Genomic DNA, 17048 nt, shown 5'->3' on the forward strand with positions numbered 1-17048 from the left:
TTTCTGTCTTGCTGTACTCTTTCTTTGCTTTTCTTTTCTGTTTGTTTTCTCTTTTCTGTTGTTTTCTGCCTTTTTTCTCATCCTTTCTCTCTTTTGTTCCTGTTTAGCTTCTGTCTTTTTTATCTCGCTCACTTTTCTGTCTTTCTTTTCTCTTGCTCTTCTCTGTCTTGTCTGTCTTTGGTTTTTTTTTCTCTCATTTCTTTCTGTTAGTATTTTCTGCCTCTTTTCGTTTTTGATTTTCTTTTCTGTCTCTCTCGTTCTCTTTTCTTCTTTGTTCTTTCTGCTTTCTTCTCTCTTTTTTGCTTTCTGTCGTTTTCTTTTTTCTTTTCTGTATTTCATTTCTCTCTTTTCTCTATTGCTTTTGTCTGTTATTTTCTGTTTTTTTTCTTCCTTTATTTGTTTTCATTCGTTTTCTCTTTCGTTCCTCTGTCGTTTTCACTTTATTTTCTCGTTCTTTTCTCTTTCCTTTCTGTTTTTCTTTTTTCTACCGCTCTTTTGTGTTTTTTCTGTCTTTCTTTTCTCACTTGATTTCTTTTTCTTTTATATTGAGTTTCTCTTTCCTGTCTTTCAATTCTGTCTTTTTTCTCTCTTTCTTTTAACTTTTTCCTTTCTGCTCTTTTTTCCTTTCTTTTCTCATTTGTTTCTTTCTGCTCCCTCTTTCTCTTCTTTCTCTCCTTTCGCCTTTTCTCTCTCTCTCTCTCTCTCTCTCTCTCCTGTTTTTCTCTCTTACTTCTCTCTTGCTTTTCTCTTTTCTTGCTTTTCTGTCTTTTGTCTCTTTTCTGTCTTTCGTTTCTCGATTTATTTTCTCTCTTTTGTTTGTCTTTCTTTTCTCTTTCTTTCCTGTCCTTTTTTCTTTTCCCTCCTTTCTCTCTTCCTCTTTTTTTGTTTGTTTCTCTTTCTCTGTTTCATTTGTCTTTTTTGACGTTTCCTCTTTCGTCCACCCATCTTTTCTCTCTATTTTGTCTTTTTTCGGTAATTTTTTCTCTCGTTTTATCTAGCTTTTCTCTCTTTCTCTTCCTTTCTTTTCTGCCTTTTTTCTCTTCTTTTGTCTTTTCTGTCTTTCTTTTCTCTCTTTTTCTTCTGTTCTGTTTTGCTGCCCTTTTTCTGTCTTTCCTTTGTCTTCTCTCTCGTTTCGCCCTTTCGTTTCTTTCTTTTCTCTTTCCTTTCTGTCTTTCTTTTCTTTTTTCTGTTTTCTCTCCCTCCATGTCTTGTTTCTTCTCTTTTTTACGCTCCTTAAAAATGCAACCTAACGTATTACATGCGTTACGCTACGACACCATGTAGAATTTCGTTATCTGTACAGGTCTTAGCTCTCCCTAATTATAAGGGTCAGCAAAGCCGAAAAAAGTTGAACACAAAATTGCTGGGACTTGGAGGTGTTATACTAAACCAAACACATCGGTAACATAACGTAATACCTATGGCTTTTGAACGAGGGGCATGTGTTTCAGCCCGAGGTGGTAGAAAAAATGAATTTTAAAACTTCTTTTTTTTTCAAATGATCTTGTTATACTTTTGCGGGCCTGCTAGTTGATAACAAATTCGAAAGTATTTGCCTATATTGATTAATTTACAAGTACTCGTTTTTTGCGTTTGTTTTTATAGCTGTCCGACAAACAAAAATTTGAGAAAACTGAAGATTGCTAATTATTTTTATTTTGATTGACATATTCTTGACAAATAAGAGACAGTTGTGCTTGTAGCACTGCTATATTTACCATAATAAAATAATCACACCTGGAATTTAATGTATTCTATTTGCGCCATCTTTTGTCTTCACGTTCGGCAAAAATATTTTTCTCCACCTCACTTCGTGTGTTAGTAAGGGGATATATATGCTCAACTGGGTTTGTTTTTTGTTCAGCCAGTTTTGGCCGATCGATTTAATTGACGTAGAAAAACATCATTAGCAAGCTCAAGAATTTAGCAATTTTGTCTTCGAGTAGTTATCCAGTTTTAAATATAGTGAATATTTCTCATAAATAGCCGCACTCAGCTTCTCAACGGCTATTATTTAGGCGCTCTCGTTTTTCTACAACTCGGAATTTGTATTGTTTTGGTGTGCTGTCTGTTTTCACAATCCAAGAATCCATTGTATGGGAGCTCTTTTTTTGTAAGATGTTTTAACACATTTTTGATTTTTGATGACTTGATCTTTCAAAACGGCATAAACAGGTAAGGCTCAGTGGATTTTTGAGGCTCAAAGCTTGCTTCGGTAGTTATTCAAGCTCTTTGAGGAATGTAGCTGCTGGGAAGCCCCTAATTCGAAGTTGAAAGGTCACTTTGTTGCGACCAAAATGATTCAATTTTCCACTTTTTTGCAATGTTTCATGTTTTTTGTGTGATGTCTTGAACTGACGTTTGTCAAAGATGATGAACGTATTTTGCTAAATAATTAGTCACTTTTTTGGTCATTTTATGAGCTTTAATTGGGTACTGCAAACATAAACACGTAAAAGGATACCAATTTTGGGATTTATTGTCATTTTCTAAAGTTTTTAGCCGCATGGGCTAGGAAGCCTCCTCTGCGATTTTATCACGATTTTAAGCGATTTTTTCTAGGGTGTGATAGTAAGTTACTGTATAGTTGCTAGGGACAATGGAAGGGTTTTCACTGTTTAATTGTCAAGAACTTTTGTAAAATTTTAATTAAAATTTGAATTTTTTTTAATTTCTGAAAATCATCATTTTCTTAGTTTATCGATCTTTCTGAGCCTGTAAAACTATTTTAGCCCGGAAAATAATAAATTATATAGTCTCTGGAGATAATGAAATGGTTATGAAGTTATGAAAATTCCGACTTTTAGCATCATTTCATCATAATTTGGAATTATTTTGAATTGTTTCTGTCATTTTCTGAGTTTAACGATCTTTACGCTTTGCGGGCCAATGAAACTTTTTTACATCTAGCAGACGAGTGACTTGACATATTCCAGAGACAAAAAATGGTTTCGATTATTTTATTATTTCGCTGTTAGCGAACTTTATTTAAATTTTCCGATTTACAATTTTTAAAACAGTTGTCATAATTCTCGAGTTAGTGACCAATAATCTGGATCTTAAGTGGCCAATAATTTTTTCAATGCTTATGTGTGGTGTAAAAGGTATTTATTTAAAGGTGTGGTGTAAAAGGTGTAAAAGGTTTTTATTTTGTTGACTTCTGAGATTTTTTATTGGCTGGCATTGTTCAATTGATCCGCTAGTCAGTTCCAGTAGTTCTAAGTATTTCATTCATATCGGTGGACTGTATTTCAGGACTTGCCCTGTTTTATTTTTTAACGATTTGTTCACACTTTTTTGACCTCTTATTGTTCATGAGAAGTTAAACTTGCAGATTGATTATAGTCACAATGGAGTAGCAAGGGGAGTGAAAGTCGACTATTCAAAAAGTGTTTTTTTCTAAGTGCTGTTTAAAGAGAAGTCAGAGAATGGTGGTTATACAGATTTTGCTAGAAAAGTGTTCCACGTGCGGCAATTGGCGTCTGTTTTCGCAGTTTCTTTTTATTTTCTGTACGCATATTTTTAATATAAAAAACGTATCTTTCTTTCTTCGTTGTTGTTATTTATTGTCATCAATGGTATATCTGAAATGTTCTATTGAAACACGTTCAAATTGTTTTAATGACTGAGCAAGAAATTAATGGTTTTTATTACATTGACGCCAACTGTTTTTGAAAAAATACTAGCGATTTTTATAATTTTCAATCTTTGGTATTTTTGTGTTCTGTCTTTTAGTTTCATTGTGCAGACCTCTAATTGGCTCTTTTAAGTCTCATTTTCATCAGTTTTCGACATTTTTCATATCAAACAGTTATGAGTACACTGACACCTCCAGTTTTCAAAAATATTAGTTGTTTATCGGATTTTTTCTGTCAATTAGCCTCAATAATGATGAATTTCGTTTGATGTATTTTTTGGAGTTTTGATTTTTTTTCTTGTTTTTAACATCAAAACTGAAGGCATTAACACCTTGATACACCTTGACAGTTATCATGTCATTACTAATTAGGAATAATTGGATCTATTCGATGGTTAGTGTTATTGCTAATAATTTAATTGGTTTCGACACCATTTGTTTTCGGCTTTTATTGAGTTTTTGGCTGTTGCCTGCTTTTGCTGCTAATTTTGTTGAGAGGTTGCCCATTGTTAAAGTTGATATATTCTTTCAATTGATAGATAGTGCAATAGATGTTGAAGAGTTCATTTCTTAGTTGCGTGTTTTATTGACATTCGTAAAAAGTTTTTTTTTGACAAATGACATTGGTGTTGTCCGTTCATGTTGTCTGCAGTGATTTGCTTCAAATTTGGTGTTTGATTGTTGAGTTTAACGTTGTTAGAAATAATAACTTGGATAATACTTTTTTTCAAAAAGAAATGAAGTTACTTTATTTCAGTTTTTGTACCGCTCTGTTGACTTTCGTGCTGGTCTTTGTGTTTTGAAAATCTGATGTTTTAAAAAGGCTGATGTAGTTGATTTTAGTTTCGTCAATTGTTGAAATGTAATTCAGGGCTGGTCATGCTATATTCAAAATTCGCTTTACCCTTTGATAACGCTTTTCCTTTCACAGAAGTCACGATATTCACGTTTGGCTCGTGACTTGACTCACTCACTATTTCAACTGAAATTTTTTCATTGAATGGAATTTCGCAAAATGAAGTGAATGCGGTCATTGTCAAAAGAGAAAAATCAAAATAAAGGGGATAAACCGATAAAGCCCGGTCATAGTCACACTGCATTAGGTTATCCACGTACACAGAAGTCACGATATTCACGTTTGGCTCGTGACTTGACTCACTCACTATTTCAACTAAAATTTTTTCATTGAATGGAATTTCGCAAAATGAAGTGAATGCGGTCATTGTCAAAAGAGAAAAATCAAAATAAAGGGGGTAAACCGATAAAGCCTGGTCATAGTCACAGTGCATTAGGTTATCCACGTACATTAAAGCGATTTCTAGCTAACATTATTATTAAGCTGAATAGCTTAAAGTTTAGAAGCTGAATTTATCATAGTTTTAGAATGTACTCATCTGCACCGAATAAACTGCACACACATTTTTTGGAAATTCTGTTAAGTTCTATCTTCTATTTCCTTCTGTTTCAATCCCGATGTGCGTCATTCGCGCCAACGGCGGCTATTTTCCGGCGATTTGCTGGCTATGTTTTTACCTTTGTGTCTAGGATCATTGTGGATTTCAAAACAAAATGATTTGGTCTCTTATTGGCGATCCATCTTTTTTAAAATCTCGAAATTTTTTCAACTTGTTAACGTAAATGAGAAGTCAACTTGAAGCAGCAATTTTGGCAAAACATTAAAATAGTAAAAGAAGCCGAATATGGCTGGTTTCAAAGCGTAGATTCTTTCAAACCGCTTTGAAATTGGACAGAGAATTTTTCATCTGAACTAAATTTCCAGATTTTAAAATTTTCCACGACTAATTTTAGTGCTGTTTTTGCAGTCTTTCTTTTGATTTTCTGCGATGTCTTTAAGGTTTGATATGTGTTCTAACAGTGTTTAACGGAAAATAATTGTTTTATGACATTGACACTACGTGTATTCATAAATTAATTGTGTTTTTTTGTAATCTTGTTCCTTTTGTTGTAATTTATGTATCTTGTCACTTGTCAGTCTAAAACAGCATATTTCTTATGAATTTGACACAAATGTTTACTGATACTAAGGTTGGTTGATAAAACAATTGGGCTATCTAAGTAGCAATAAAGGAACTGACAGTGTTTGCAGTCAGTAGTTTGTTTTTTGTGGCGGCGACATCTTTCAAAAATGTCAGAATTTTTCAAGTTTTTACATTGAATCTTGCTATAAAAGTTAAAGTCGTGCTTTTAAACGAGCCAACGATTACCTCCTTGTTATTTGAGGTAAAAATTAATGCTTCCTAAGTGGTTGTCTGCAAAATATTCATTGAATTTCGCTTTTTGTTATTTTTCGCTTTTAACATGTCGGTTTCATCAATGGCAGCTCTTAGCTGCTTTCTAGTAGAACAAAGTAAATCTTATAGTGAGTTTAACCGTCGATCAAAAATTCTGTTCTTCGATTTTATTTTGAGTTCGGTCCGCGTTTGTTTTGTCTTCAATTATGCAACAATAACATGCTACATCAGCTTTCTAATGAATTTTTAGTTGCTTACTGGTTTCATTTTCCAGGTGAATTAACTGGTTTTTAATTTTTAAATTTTTAGTTCATTTTTATTTTTTGATTTGTAGTTACATTTGTCGCATTGTCGCTTACCTCAATTCAGAAACGATTCTTTGATCTGTCGTTCACTTGTTGCTATGAAGCGTTCGCTCATTTGAAACTAGAGTTTCTATGAGGTCACTTGTTTTTAACTTTGAACTTAGTAATTTGCTCTCTGGTTTTCCACGATTTTTTGCGCTTGGTCATTAATAGTGTGAATATTTCCATTTTAATAGGATCCGGATTTGATGGGATAACATCTTTATGTTTTGAAAGAATTAAATATGCCTTCAAGATTTTTTTCGTTTTTTAACCTTTAGTTTTGCCTTATATGTTTTGCGCACTATCCAAAGCTGGCGTTACCGTATAATAATGAAGAAAAATTGAGAATTTGGTTTTTTTTTGGTTCCATCTCTCAATTCAGAATATGTACTAGTATGTTATCAGTTTTTCCCTTGATTTTTGCTCCGACCACCTGGTCACGCGGGTAAATTTCAAACAGCTTTCGCGGAATTCTAACACGATGCTGCTGAATTGGCTTACCCGGTGTCACTGATCTCCGCATGCTGTATGGATTTCAGCCAACCGATTGATTATTTTTTCAAACTCAATTAAATCTTACTTGAAAGCAAATGTATTAAATTTGACAGTTACAATTGGAGAAATGGTTATTGGAATTGCAAATTCGGAGTAGAATAATGAAAGAATTGGGAACGGTTTACTTGTTCGCGCCAATTTTAAACAGTTACAGCCATTAGTAGTCATTTAATCGCTCTCAAACGAATTTAATAGCAATCATTTATGCAAATTTTCGCTCGACCGATTTTTCGTCTGACCCAATTGACTTTTCGGCCTCAAAAAAGGATAAACAGGTAACTAGTGGAGGTCATTAGGCTCTCTAAGGGCCTTACGCCTAGCCTGTCTCTTAGAAAGCAATTCACCAAAACTTTTGAGGCGACAATTTTATGTTGTGCAGGACGATTATTTATCTTGAGTTTCATTCCCCCACTCATTCGCTACCCCCCCCCCCAAAAAAAAACGAGCTCACAACTCCCAATGCTTGCATATCTGAGCCCCAGCTGGATACAACCCAAGTCAAGCGCTCGACGGTCATTTGAAAGCAGTTCGCCCGACCTTAGTCGGTTGTGTTTTAAAACTAACTTTAAACTTAACATCAAAAGCCTGCGATAAATTAAAAACTACAACCAATTGCTATCACGCTAAAAAAGTGGAAATGATTCACTCAAAACTTCTTTGCACGCTATTTTGCAGTCCGTCCAATTCAATTTTTTCGGTTCTAATGTTGGGCATTGACAGAACCAAAAAGGCGTTTTATTCGTTCAGACAGTTTTGCCACGCGGCACTTTGAAAGTTTCCAAACTGTTTTTTTTGGGGACGAAAGAAAGTAATGGTCATTTTTCAGCTGCAGCAAATAATTATTACGCTGTTTGCATACGAAAGAAGTTTAATTGAAAGACAGTCGTTAGTTGTGATAAAAGAAATAAGTTTTAGGATAAATACGTTGAAGTCCCGGCTGTACTGCAGCTACCAATTGGAAGTGGTGGGAGTTGCTAGTAAAATTTATTTTGAAACTAATGACAATTGTCTACCATTTTGTGCATAAAATTTAACTAGCAATTCAAACACAATTCAAAACTCGCAAGCGACAGCTTCAATACAGTTGAAACTAAAATCTTCTATAATTTAAAAAACTAATTTAAGAAATGCACCTCCCAAACAGTGAGTAAATATTGGTTGATCCGGAGCCTTCTCAGGACAAGGTCTTTATACCTTGTCGCTTTTTTCAAATCCATCAATAAAATGAAAAAATTTCACGTCAACATCAATCGGAATAACAGCCTCCCTGCTTCAACAGCTCCCATTGAAACTTCACCCCTTTCAGCGCGTTTAAAAAGCTCATGGGCTAGCTGTACAAGTGCACGCAACGACTAGTGGAAAAAACGTTGCTTTCTCAATATCAAATATAATTTGCTTTTTTTGTAATATTCGTGATATTTTAAAAGGCATCGCTACTGATCTCGGCTAAAACTTTTTCTTAACTGACTGAAAGTTTTTACATCGAATATGTTTTTTGAACCTAGATTCCCAATGTCATGGCTTTGATGTCTTAATATAGTATCGTCAATTGTCTCTGATTGAAGAGCAAAGATTTTGCCTTTCAACGGCTAAGGATGAGGTTCCATCTCATCAACATGACAGACATAACCTAAGTTCATTTTGCTTCTTATGGATCTATCTTTTTTCGGAAAATAGAGCATTTGCCACCGGAATTTTTATCATGAAGACAGCTAAAAATGCCAAGATGTCACTTTCAAGTGTATCTAAATCTTTCACTTCATTGGGCCAGCATAAATTTTAGCTTAGACAATTCCCCATATTGACTTGTTAAGATAATTGAAAAGTCAATCAGCGAAAAGCTTTCACCAAATCTAGTAACGAATCCCGTCTACAACCAAAAATACCTGAATACCTTTTCATTGCCATTAAAAGAGTGGCTTGATTATCCTCAAACCTGAAGACCGTTTTAAAGAGTACGATCTGTTCAACTTCCACTTTATCGCTGTCCCTACCGGAAGCAGAACTGAAGCACCAACAAATCGTATATGAAAAATGTGGAAAGAGTTTATCAACTGGAAAAGGTGACAGTTAGGCACGAATTGAAAAAATTCTCATCGCAGCTAAGAGAATAAGTTGTATCAATTTTAACGTGCTTCAAATCGTTTTTCCATCAATTGGCTCCTAACTGCCTGCTTCTTCTCCATTTGATGTTCTTTCCACTATTACATACGGTTTGCTGGTGCTTTAGTTCGGCTCTGGTCGTGGACTGGGGCAACATGAAAATTAAACCAATTGTTTTCTTCAGAACCGTCTTCAGAACTGCATTTTTCATAATGTTAGCTGCTCGATTCAGTACAGCCTTCACTAAAATCTTGTGATCTATGGCTCTCATCAGCTGGATTGTTTACAGTTGGTGTCTCTAGGGTGTTTGGAGTTGCTTCTGTTTTGCAGCTTTCGCAGTAAAAATTGTCATGCTGTGAGTCTTCAGCATGCTAATAAGTGACGCATGTGTAACACCAAAGACCCCCTCCTCTTAAACGATTTCAACATTTTTAGCAGTGTGACTGCTTGGACTTTAGTGGTTAGGAATATGAGTACGGGAAGCTGGATTAAAACTAATTTTTATGGAGCATATATTAAAGTACGATTTTGATTTATAAAACGATAAGTTTCCAATATTTTTGGATGAAAATTGAAAAAGGATAGGATTTGTCAATGATTGTTTTTGAAAAGTCATCTTCGACTCGAAGCACGAGGTCAGGATTCACCTACGACCTACGAAACAGTATGGCAGGCAGTACACAGAAAACTAATGATTTTATGTAATATCAGTTAAAATCAGATATGCAAGCAACCTGTTGATGAAGACCGACGGATGTCTCAGGGTGTCACGTGTCCGCTCACTGGTTGCCTAAACTAGATCTGTTTAATAATTTTATCGCAATTAGGCTAATTTAATTGAATCGTTAATTTGAAGGCAAATTTTCTACTTATCACTAACCGGCCTCTTTCACAGAACTTTTTAGCACGCTAACAGACTGAACTCAGTTCTTTGCAGCTTGAAGTTAACTGGACGACATTACTTTTTGCCTTCAAAAATCAGACCTCCATTAGAATATAGAAAAATCATCATTTACAATTAGAAAATCAATTGCAAATCTCAGAAAAGCAAATCTGAGCTCAGACAGCGAAGAATTAGGTCTATATTTGCTTTCAAATATGGATTTTTGTTTTGCAGCTTTCTATAATTATCAGCTACCCCAGCGTAAGTTTTATCTAGAGATCTTTGCTATGAAAGCGCCTCGATTTTTAATTTGTAGTTTTGTTTTCATGGCAGAAAATATTAGTGATGTTCGTGTGATAATAATATTTCATGTTTGCACCATAATAGCAAATTCAGCCTGTGCACGTTAGTGTCATTTGTTTGGAACCGCGAAAACCTTAGCTTTAGATATTGAGAAACTAATGACTAAGTGCTGAAATTTTGATCCAATGAGTTAGCAAATTAGTGGGGAAAATGAAAAAGATACCATAGAGGCGATGTTCCTTTACACTGGCCCACTGTTGTCGACCAAAAGATCTCAGTGTCAATTTTGTACGTTGCCCTTCTCTAGCTAGATTTAAAAGATCGTTGAAAACACCATGCAGCTCAACACAAATATTTTAAACGAATGACACAATACTAAGATATTATTGTTCGGCTTTTTATGATCAAATTTTTATTGAACGGCACCTTTAAAACTACTTAAAAAATTTTAAGATCTCACCCCTTCCTATATTTTAAAATTCTGCTATTATAATTAGGAAGTTTTTGGGAAATTTAGTTTAAAAATTCCTGGTTTCGTTGATTTTTGTTTTAAGAACGCAAATGTGAGAAATGGAATACATAAACAGAAAAGTTCGTACGAAGAATTTTAAGCCCCTCGCTCTGTTCACCCCAAAAAACGTTGGTTATCACTGGTGAGATCGTGCGTGCTCACTCACGTTGTAAGTTTTCACAAAGATGATTATAACTGAATATTGCTTAAATTGAAACGCTAGTGAACGTTCAGAAAATAGACATGCATATGAATAACAATACGCCCCTTATTGCACGTTTTTCCTGGCGTTCAAGTTTTGAAGTCTTTTGGATTGAGAGCACGAATTTCTGCATTAAAATCAAACAGGTTGTTCTCCCTCTTTCGATGTCATGGCGAAAGAGGATTTCAGATAAACAGCGCCCACTTGAGATATGATTACTGGGAGATATGATTACTTAAGAGCTGTAGGGAAGTCTCAGTGCTTCCTAATCTCAAACCACGTTATATAAATTTTTGTTAATTTTCGCAGCTCCAAGTTGAATTGGGTGGAGTGACATTGTGGGCAGCTTAAGAAACTGTTGCACTGGTTAACTTAAATGTATAAAAGTAGTATAGCGTGTCCATAAAGTTGAAAATAAACGAACGTTTCAAAATTCACTGGACAGAGTTCAAAGGTCAAAGTTCAATACCAAAACATCCAGATAATAGAAATAGATGAATTCCGATTTCGCCAAAACATCGATTTGTGTATACAATTGAGCAATGCGGATATTGTCTTTTAAAACGTTCGCTTATTTCAACTTTATAGGACAGACTATTTAGAGGACAAAGTTTTCGAACGTTCGAAAAAAAGCCAAAAACATGCAATTGAGCAAGCAAATGAGCAGTGTAGTGTAGACAGAATTTTTGAAACGTTCATTTCAACGTTATGGGACACACTATATATAGAAATTTTGCTGCTTGGCCACTCAACTTTTTAACCTTCAGACAGTAAATTGACAGGTATCAATGACCGATAGGGCTTCAATTTATGAGCTGCTCATTTTGCTGATCTCTGGAAACACTTACCACTGAATCCCGAATTGACTGAATAATTTTTTAAAGGCAACCAATAATAAAGAGTGGAAAAGGAAACTATTCGGGGAAAATTAGGGAATATTTTATTGTATTAATTAGCTGTAACAATGCGTCATACGCGCGAAAAAATTGTTTTCCGCGTAATTTTAACTCTAATTTTGGCATCTTGCACCTTTGAAGAAGAATCAAAATGTCCTCGAAATTTCATCCCAGTCAATAAATTTTGCGTAGTTGAGTTCAATGATTTCACACGTGAAGGATCATTTGAAAAAGCGTGGGAATTTTGCAATTCGTTTAACCCAAAAGGTTTCAAAGGGAGCATGTGGACTATTAGAGAGTTGGATCAATTGACAACTGATGTACTAATTTCGCTAGTGAAACCTGGTTCTGCGGACGTGGATAAGGAATCCGAAAGCAAGCCTGTCCTGCCTATATGGAATGGTTTCAACTCGGCTGCCAGTACAGAAGACGAAGCCCAAGATGAATGGTGTTCGGTAATTGAAGAGAAAAACGGCCAGTTGGAAATTTCAGAACGAAACTGCAACGACTCTATGCGTTTTATTTGTGCCATCAAGCGGCACCCTTCCAAATGTACAGATTTCATAAACTCCGATTTCTGTGCGTCACACAAGAACTATTTCTGTGATACAACTGGACAGTTAGCAACTTTGTGCCCACAGACGTGTGGTTTGTGTGAACGTATTCACTCGTGCGATGGAAAAGTGGATTTCTGGGGTGCTGACTTCTGTCACGATATGGCGGGTACGGGAGCTTGTTCTTCGGTGGTTGATAACATTGCTCCGTTCTGCCCGCTGACTTGCTGCCGACATACACACGAGGCTATATCGGGTGTGGGTGACAAAGCTCTCTCGGAAGCCCTGGACAATGACTGCAAGGGTACCCATGATCTGGCAAAATGTCCTAATATTCCTAATACGGAGAAGTGTTTCGAAGATTCAAGTTTCACTTTTGCGTGCATGCGAACCTGCTGTTTGTTCAGTCAATCTATCCGGGAGGTTGCTCTAGATGCGAAACCGATGAAGAGGTTCCAAGACTTTGAGCAGGATATTGCGGAGCACCATTGCAGACGTCAATTTGACGATCAGATCCCATCCCTCTGTGCGGGCGAAGGTCTAGACTGTGATTCGAAGAAATATGCCTTCTACTGTGAGTTCACTTGTTGCCTAGAGGAATTTAGGCAATCTCGTGGACCGACGACAGTGATAACGACAGCGGAAATTACTACCACTGAGGAACCAGAGGATGCTTGTGAATTGTACACGAACATCTACTCAACCAAGGTTTGCAAAACAGTGGCCGATGTTGAAGATTGCACGGATTCACAATTCCGAAAACATTGCAAGAAACGATGCTGTGAGTTGGGATATGATTACGCTGAAGGTACTACGACTGTTTCACCAGATGAACCTTGTGATGAGTTTACTGATGAGAAACCCAGGTGTGCAAGACATGACAATGATGTGGATGCCTGTGAATCAGGTGATTGTCCGTTCACCTGTTGCATGTTTCAACTGGGCTCTTCCAGTTCAAGCCTTTCCACCCAAAGCTCAACTGCTTCCTCTGACTCGACTGTTGAGACTACAACCTTGATAGATCCCGTGCCCATCGTTAGTACCCCTGAAGAGTCGGATGCTAGTTGCAATGATTTCGAAGATCTAATGTCTAAATGCGCCACTGCTACTGAGGAAAAGTGCAGAACTGTCAAGATCTACGAGGAAAAATGTCCTTACTCATGTTGCAAGGTATTGGAAGACACCCCTGGGTATGTTATTGGTGGCAATGGGGGAGGGGCTAAGCCAAAACTTGACTGCGATGAATACGAAGACGAAGCATCCAAATGTCCAAAACTTGCTACTGAACGAAAATGTTACGATGAACCTTACGTGAGCCTGTGCAAGGCTACTTGTTGCAACATTGGAGTGATTGCATTCACTCAAGGTCCACCGACGCCTCCAACTAATGTCTCATCAGAAGATCCGTGTAGTTTCTGGATTGATACATTGAACAAGTGCAATGGGATCACAGAAAAGAAGACTTGTCTTGATAGACCATTTGATACAAGATGCAGAGAAACGTGCTGCCGACTTGGAGTTGATTTCGAGGACTACACGAGCACCACAACCGAAATTCCAGGGGATATTTGTGTGGGGAAAGTGGACCGAGCAACCAAGTGTTTGTTGCTTAAAGAGAAAGATAACGCTGAACAGCTATGCAAAGAAGATCAATGGTATAAGACATATTGTGAAGCTTCATGTTGCTTGATCTTGTATGATCCTGGAACTACGGCGGAACCCGAGGAGTCAACTACTAAGCTTGTTTGCAACGATCTCGAAGACGTGGCTACTAATTGTGACGAGTTAGAATTGACTGAAAGTTTGTGCAAAGAGCACTCGTACAAGAAAATGTGTGGATTTACATGCTGTCTCATCAGAGGAGGTGAACTGTACAATACCACAACAGTAAATTCAACAATAGAGGAGTCCACCCCAGTACCAACAACTGCACCTCCACGTTAGTAGCCAGAAAATAACATGTGTAGATTATATGAGAATGAAAAGGTCAGGATAGATAAATGGGCTCCCATTCAAGATCAAATCTGTGCGCTTCCGGAGAAAACCACTGAAGCAACTGAGACAATAAATAAACCAAGGAAAAATACCCCTACCAAAATAACTCCCATTTGACTGTTTAAAAGTTGCGCAATAGGCCATGCCTTAGCACCACGATGGATTTGATATGAAACTAGACGAAACAAATGATCACGATCGAAATTCAATTCATTAGGGGTTTAGTTCCGTTTATTTCTGGAAATGTTTTCTAAATGATGGGTTTTTACCGCGAGGGTTCGTTTCCTAGACCCTATTTGTGCTGCACAAGATCGAAATGTATGTTTGCGTTGCGGAGCACATAATTTGATGCCGTCAACGTTCTATGCAAAATTAACATTTTACCTACTTAGCTTGTAGATTTTGTGCAGCTCCTCTCCTTGAGTTGAAATCTAACCGCCGCACATTTGTAACTGCGTTTAAAGTTGAACGTAATTTTGTGGAGGTAATTTTGGAAGCTTTTGAAAGTTCTGAAATAGCAATCGAAAAATTGACCACCAGCACTTTGCATTTGAGTTATCGCCAGTTCTGAAGTTTGTTTACAGCATTTGGAAACGGCATCTTCACAGACTGCACTGAAGCCGATATTGAGAGCCCAGAGTTTTGTGCAGCAGTAGTGGCATCGCATGTGTACGACACTGGGGATCTGTGTCAAGACATCACTGTCAGACCAAAATGCCTCTTCAGCTGTTGTGCGTATTACTACGCCACAGACGAACACACTCCGGAATGCCCCGATCCCCTGGAACCCGAGAACTGTCGGAACCTCGTGGACGTGTACCCTTATGAAGAGTGCTTCGAGAACTATCTCGAAGATGAATGTGACATTAACTGCCAGCTCACGTGTTGTCTTCTGGAAGAGGCCAATGTTCCGGTGAACCCTGGATGCTATGACAGGGATGACAATGGTAGACAGGGATACTGTCTGACCAATTGCCAGTCGGAGGATGACTGCCAGACTGATAAGTGCAAAAACAAGTGTTCGTTCACTTGCTGCGTCATCCATACTGATCCAGGAACAGCTGAAACTCCAAAGCCTACAGGTAACACATCTATCAAAAGTTTGTAACCATAAACTAAATATTTATAGTTACCGATTTCAAAAGTTTGAAGAGCTCTGCTCTATTCTACAATGGCACATTTGAAGGTTCAATATTATGCTCCAAATTTCTCCGAAAGTTGTAAACTTATTAAAATCATGTTTATTGACAAAAAGTGCATGCCCCAAAGCTGAATCACGAGGAACACATCAAGTTTGGCGAATTAACAAGTTGATCCAGACTTCTATTTAGGGCCATCGGGTGCTTCGACTGCCAAACCAACGACGACAGTTACAATTCCATACCATTGCGATGGTCTAGAGGACGAAAGGGGATACACACATTGCCTGGATGAGATTGACTTCAAACCACAGAATTGCGAACCAAACAGTTATCTGTACGATATCCAGGGATGCAATCTACACTGTTGCATATTGCAAATTGAGCTCCTACCACCGACACGCGGGGTCAGTGACTACGACAACACTCCCTTAACTACCGAGATTGTAACTGAACTCACCACTTCGCAAAACACCACCTCTTCCCTCTCGAGCGTGACCCCGACAACACAAGAGCCATCTTCGAGCGCCGACACCACGTCGTCGCCAACCACAACGTAACTGATAAAAACTTAGACCTGCATGAAACTCGCCATACTTGGAATAGTAACTAACTTGTAAATAGTCAGTAAATTATATGAAAACCGACTTTATTGAACTAAATTATAACATTTTAAACAGATGTTTTCAAACTTGCATGAGAATGGGAAATTACTTGTCAGAAATAAGCAATGACTTTTTCAAATTACTCAAATTAAATTACAGGTTTTTTGTAGAATAAATTGGATTAGGAAAGGATGTATTATTTGTAGACAATCAGTGGACAACACTCAAGCAGGAACCAACTACAGTACAGAATCTGGGACGACTGTAACTGAAGATGCTACCTCGCTCCCACCTGCAATCCAGAGTAGCGCACATTCTCCAGCTGTAGAGTCAACGCAACTTTCCACGACTCCAGCGCCAGCAACCAGCACTGCCACCTCGACGACACCAACACCTGCGGGAACGTCGGGTGCCTCGACTCCTGCGCAACAAACAAGTTCCTCGAGTGCTCTATCTACCGGGCAAACAGCCAGTTCATCGAGTGCTCTATCTACCGGGCAAACAGGCAGTTCATCGAGTGCTCTATCTACCGGGCAAACAGCCAGTTCATCGAGTGCTCTATCTACCGGGCAAACGTCAAGACCCTCGACTGCACCAGCAACAGTGCAAGGGTCCAGCTCATCCGGAGCGCCATCTACATCGCCGATCATCATCTCATAGGGAAAATAAACTTATGGATTATAAATAGACAATTCCTAATGTGAATTTTAAATCATGGAACATAAGAGGAAAAGAGCTTAGTAAATGTAATAAAAATTTAGTATCACACTAATCAAAACGAATCAGTATAAAGGGCGTTGAAGGATTAGGATTTCGTGTTGAACTATTAGGTGTTATCGTCTGAGCTCGTGGCAAAATGAAAACCAAATGCTTGTTCTAATTTAACTGCAAGAAGACACGCAGTAAACATTTGACAAGGACAGCGTGAAGTGAAGGAATTTGAAAGGCTAAAAGTAACCTTTAGTTATTAATAGCAAGTTCCCGCTTTACGAATTGATTACCTTAATCTGTTCGAATGAACCAAGACGATACAGCAAAACACGACTCGCAGACACTGCGTGGAACA

General features: G+C 37.5%; 1 protein-coding gene across 1 annotated transcript; it reads left to right on the forward strand.

The window, feature by feature from the left end:
* The first annotated feature begins 11608 nt into the window (after positions 1 to 11608).
* Positions 11609 to 16760, forward strand: LOC142339420 (uncharacterized). The gene is made up of 4 exons (XM_075389443.1): positions 11609 to 14182; positions 14823 to 15320; positions 15570 to 15933; positions 16189 to 16760. The coding sequence occupies exons 1-4, from the start codon at positions 11758 to 11760 to the stop codon at positions 16640 to 16642; spliced, it is 3741 nt and encodes a 1246-aa protein (XP_075245558.1). The 5' UTR covers positions 11609 to 11757; the 3' UTR covers positions 16643 to 16760.
* The last annotated feature ends 288 nt before the right edge of the window (positions 16761 to 17048 follow it).

This window comes from Convolutriloba macropyga, chromosome 5, assembly GCF_964194025.1.
Source record: "Convolutriloba macropyga chromosome 5, txConMacr16.3, whole genome shotgun sequence".
Lineage (NCBI taxonomy): Eukaryota > Metazoa > Xenacoelomorpha > Acoela > Convolutidae > Convolutriloba > Convolutriloba macropyga.

What these genes read in the sequence shown, in the direction of transcription:
- LOC142339420 (XM_075389443.1), top strand. Translation starts at nt 11,758, where the DNA reads ATGCGTCATACGCGCGAAAAAATTGTTTTCCGCGTAATTTTAACTCTA. An exon ending in ACCAACAACTGCACCTCCAC is followed by an intron (nt 14,183 to 14,822) that starts GTTAGTAGCCAG and finishes GTTTGTTTACAG; the next exon opens with CATTTGGAAACGGCATCTTC. An exon ending in TGAAACTCCAAAGCCTACAG is followed by an intron (nt 15,321 to 15,569) that starts GTAACACATCTA and finishes ACTTCTATTTAG; the next exon opens with GGCCATCGGGTGCTTCGACT.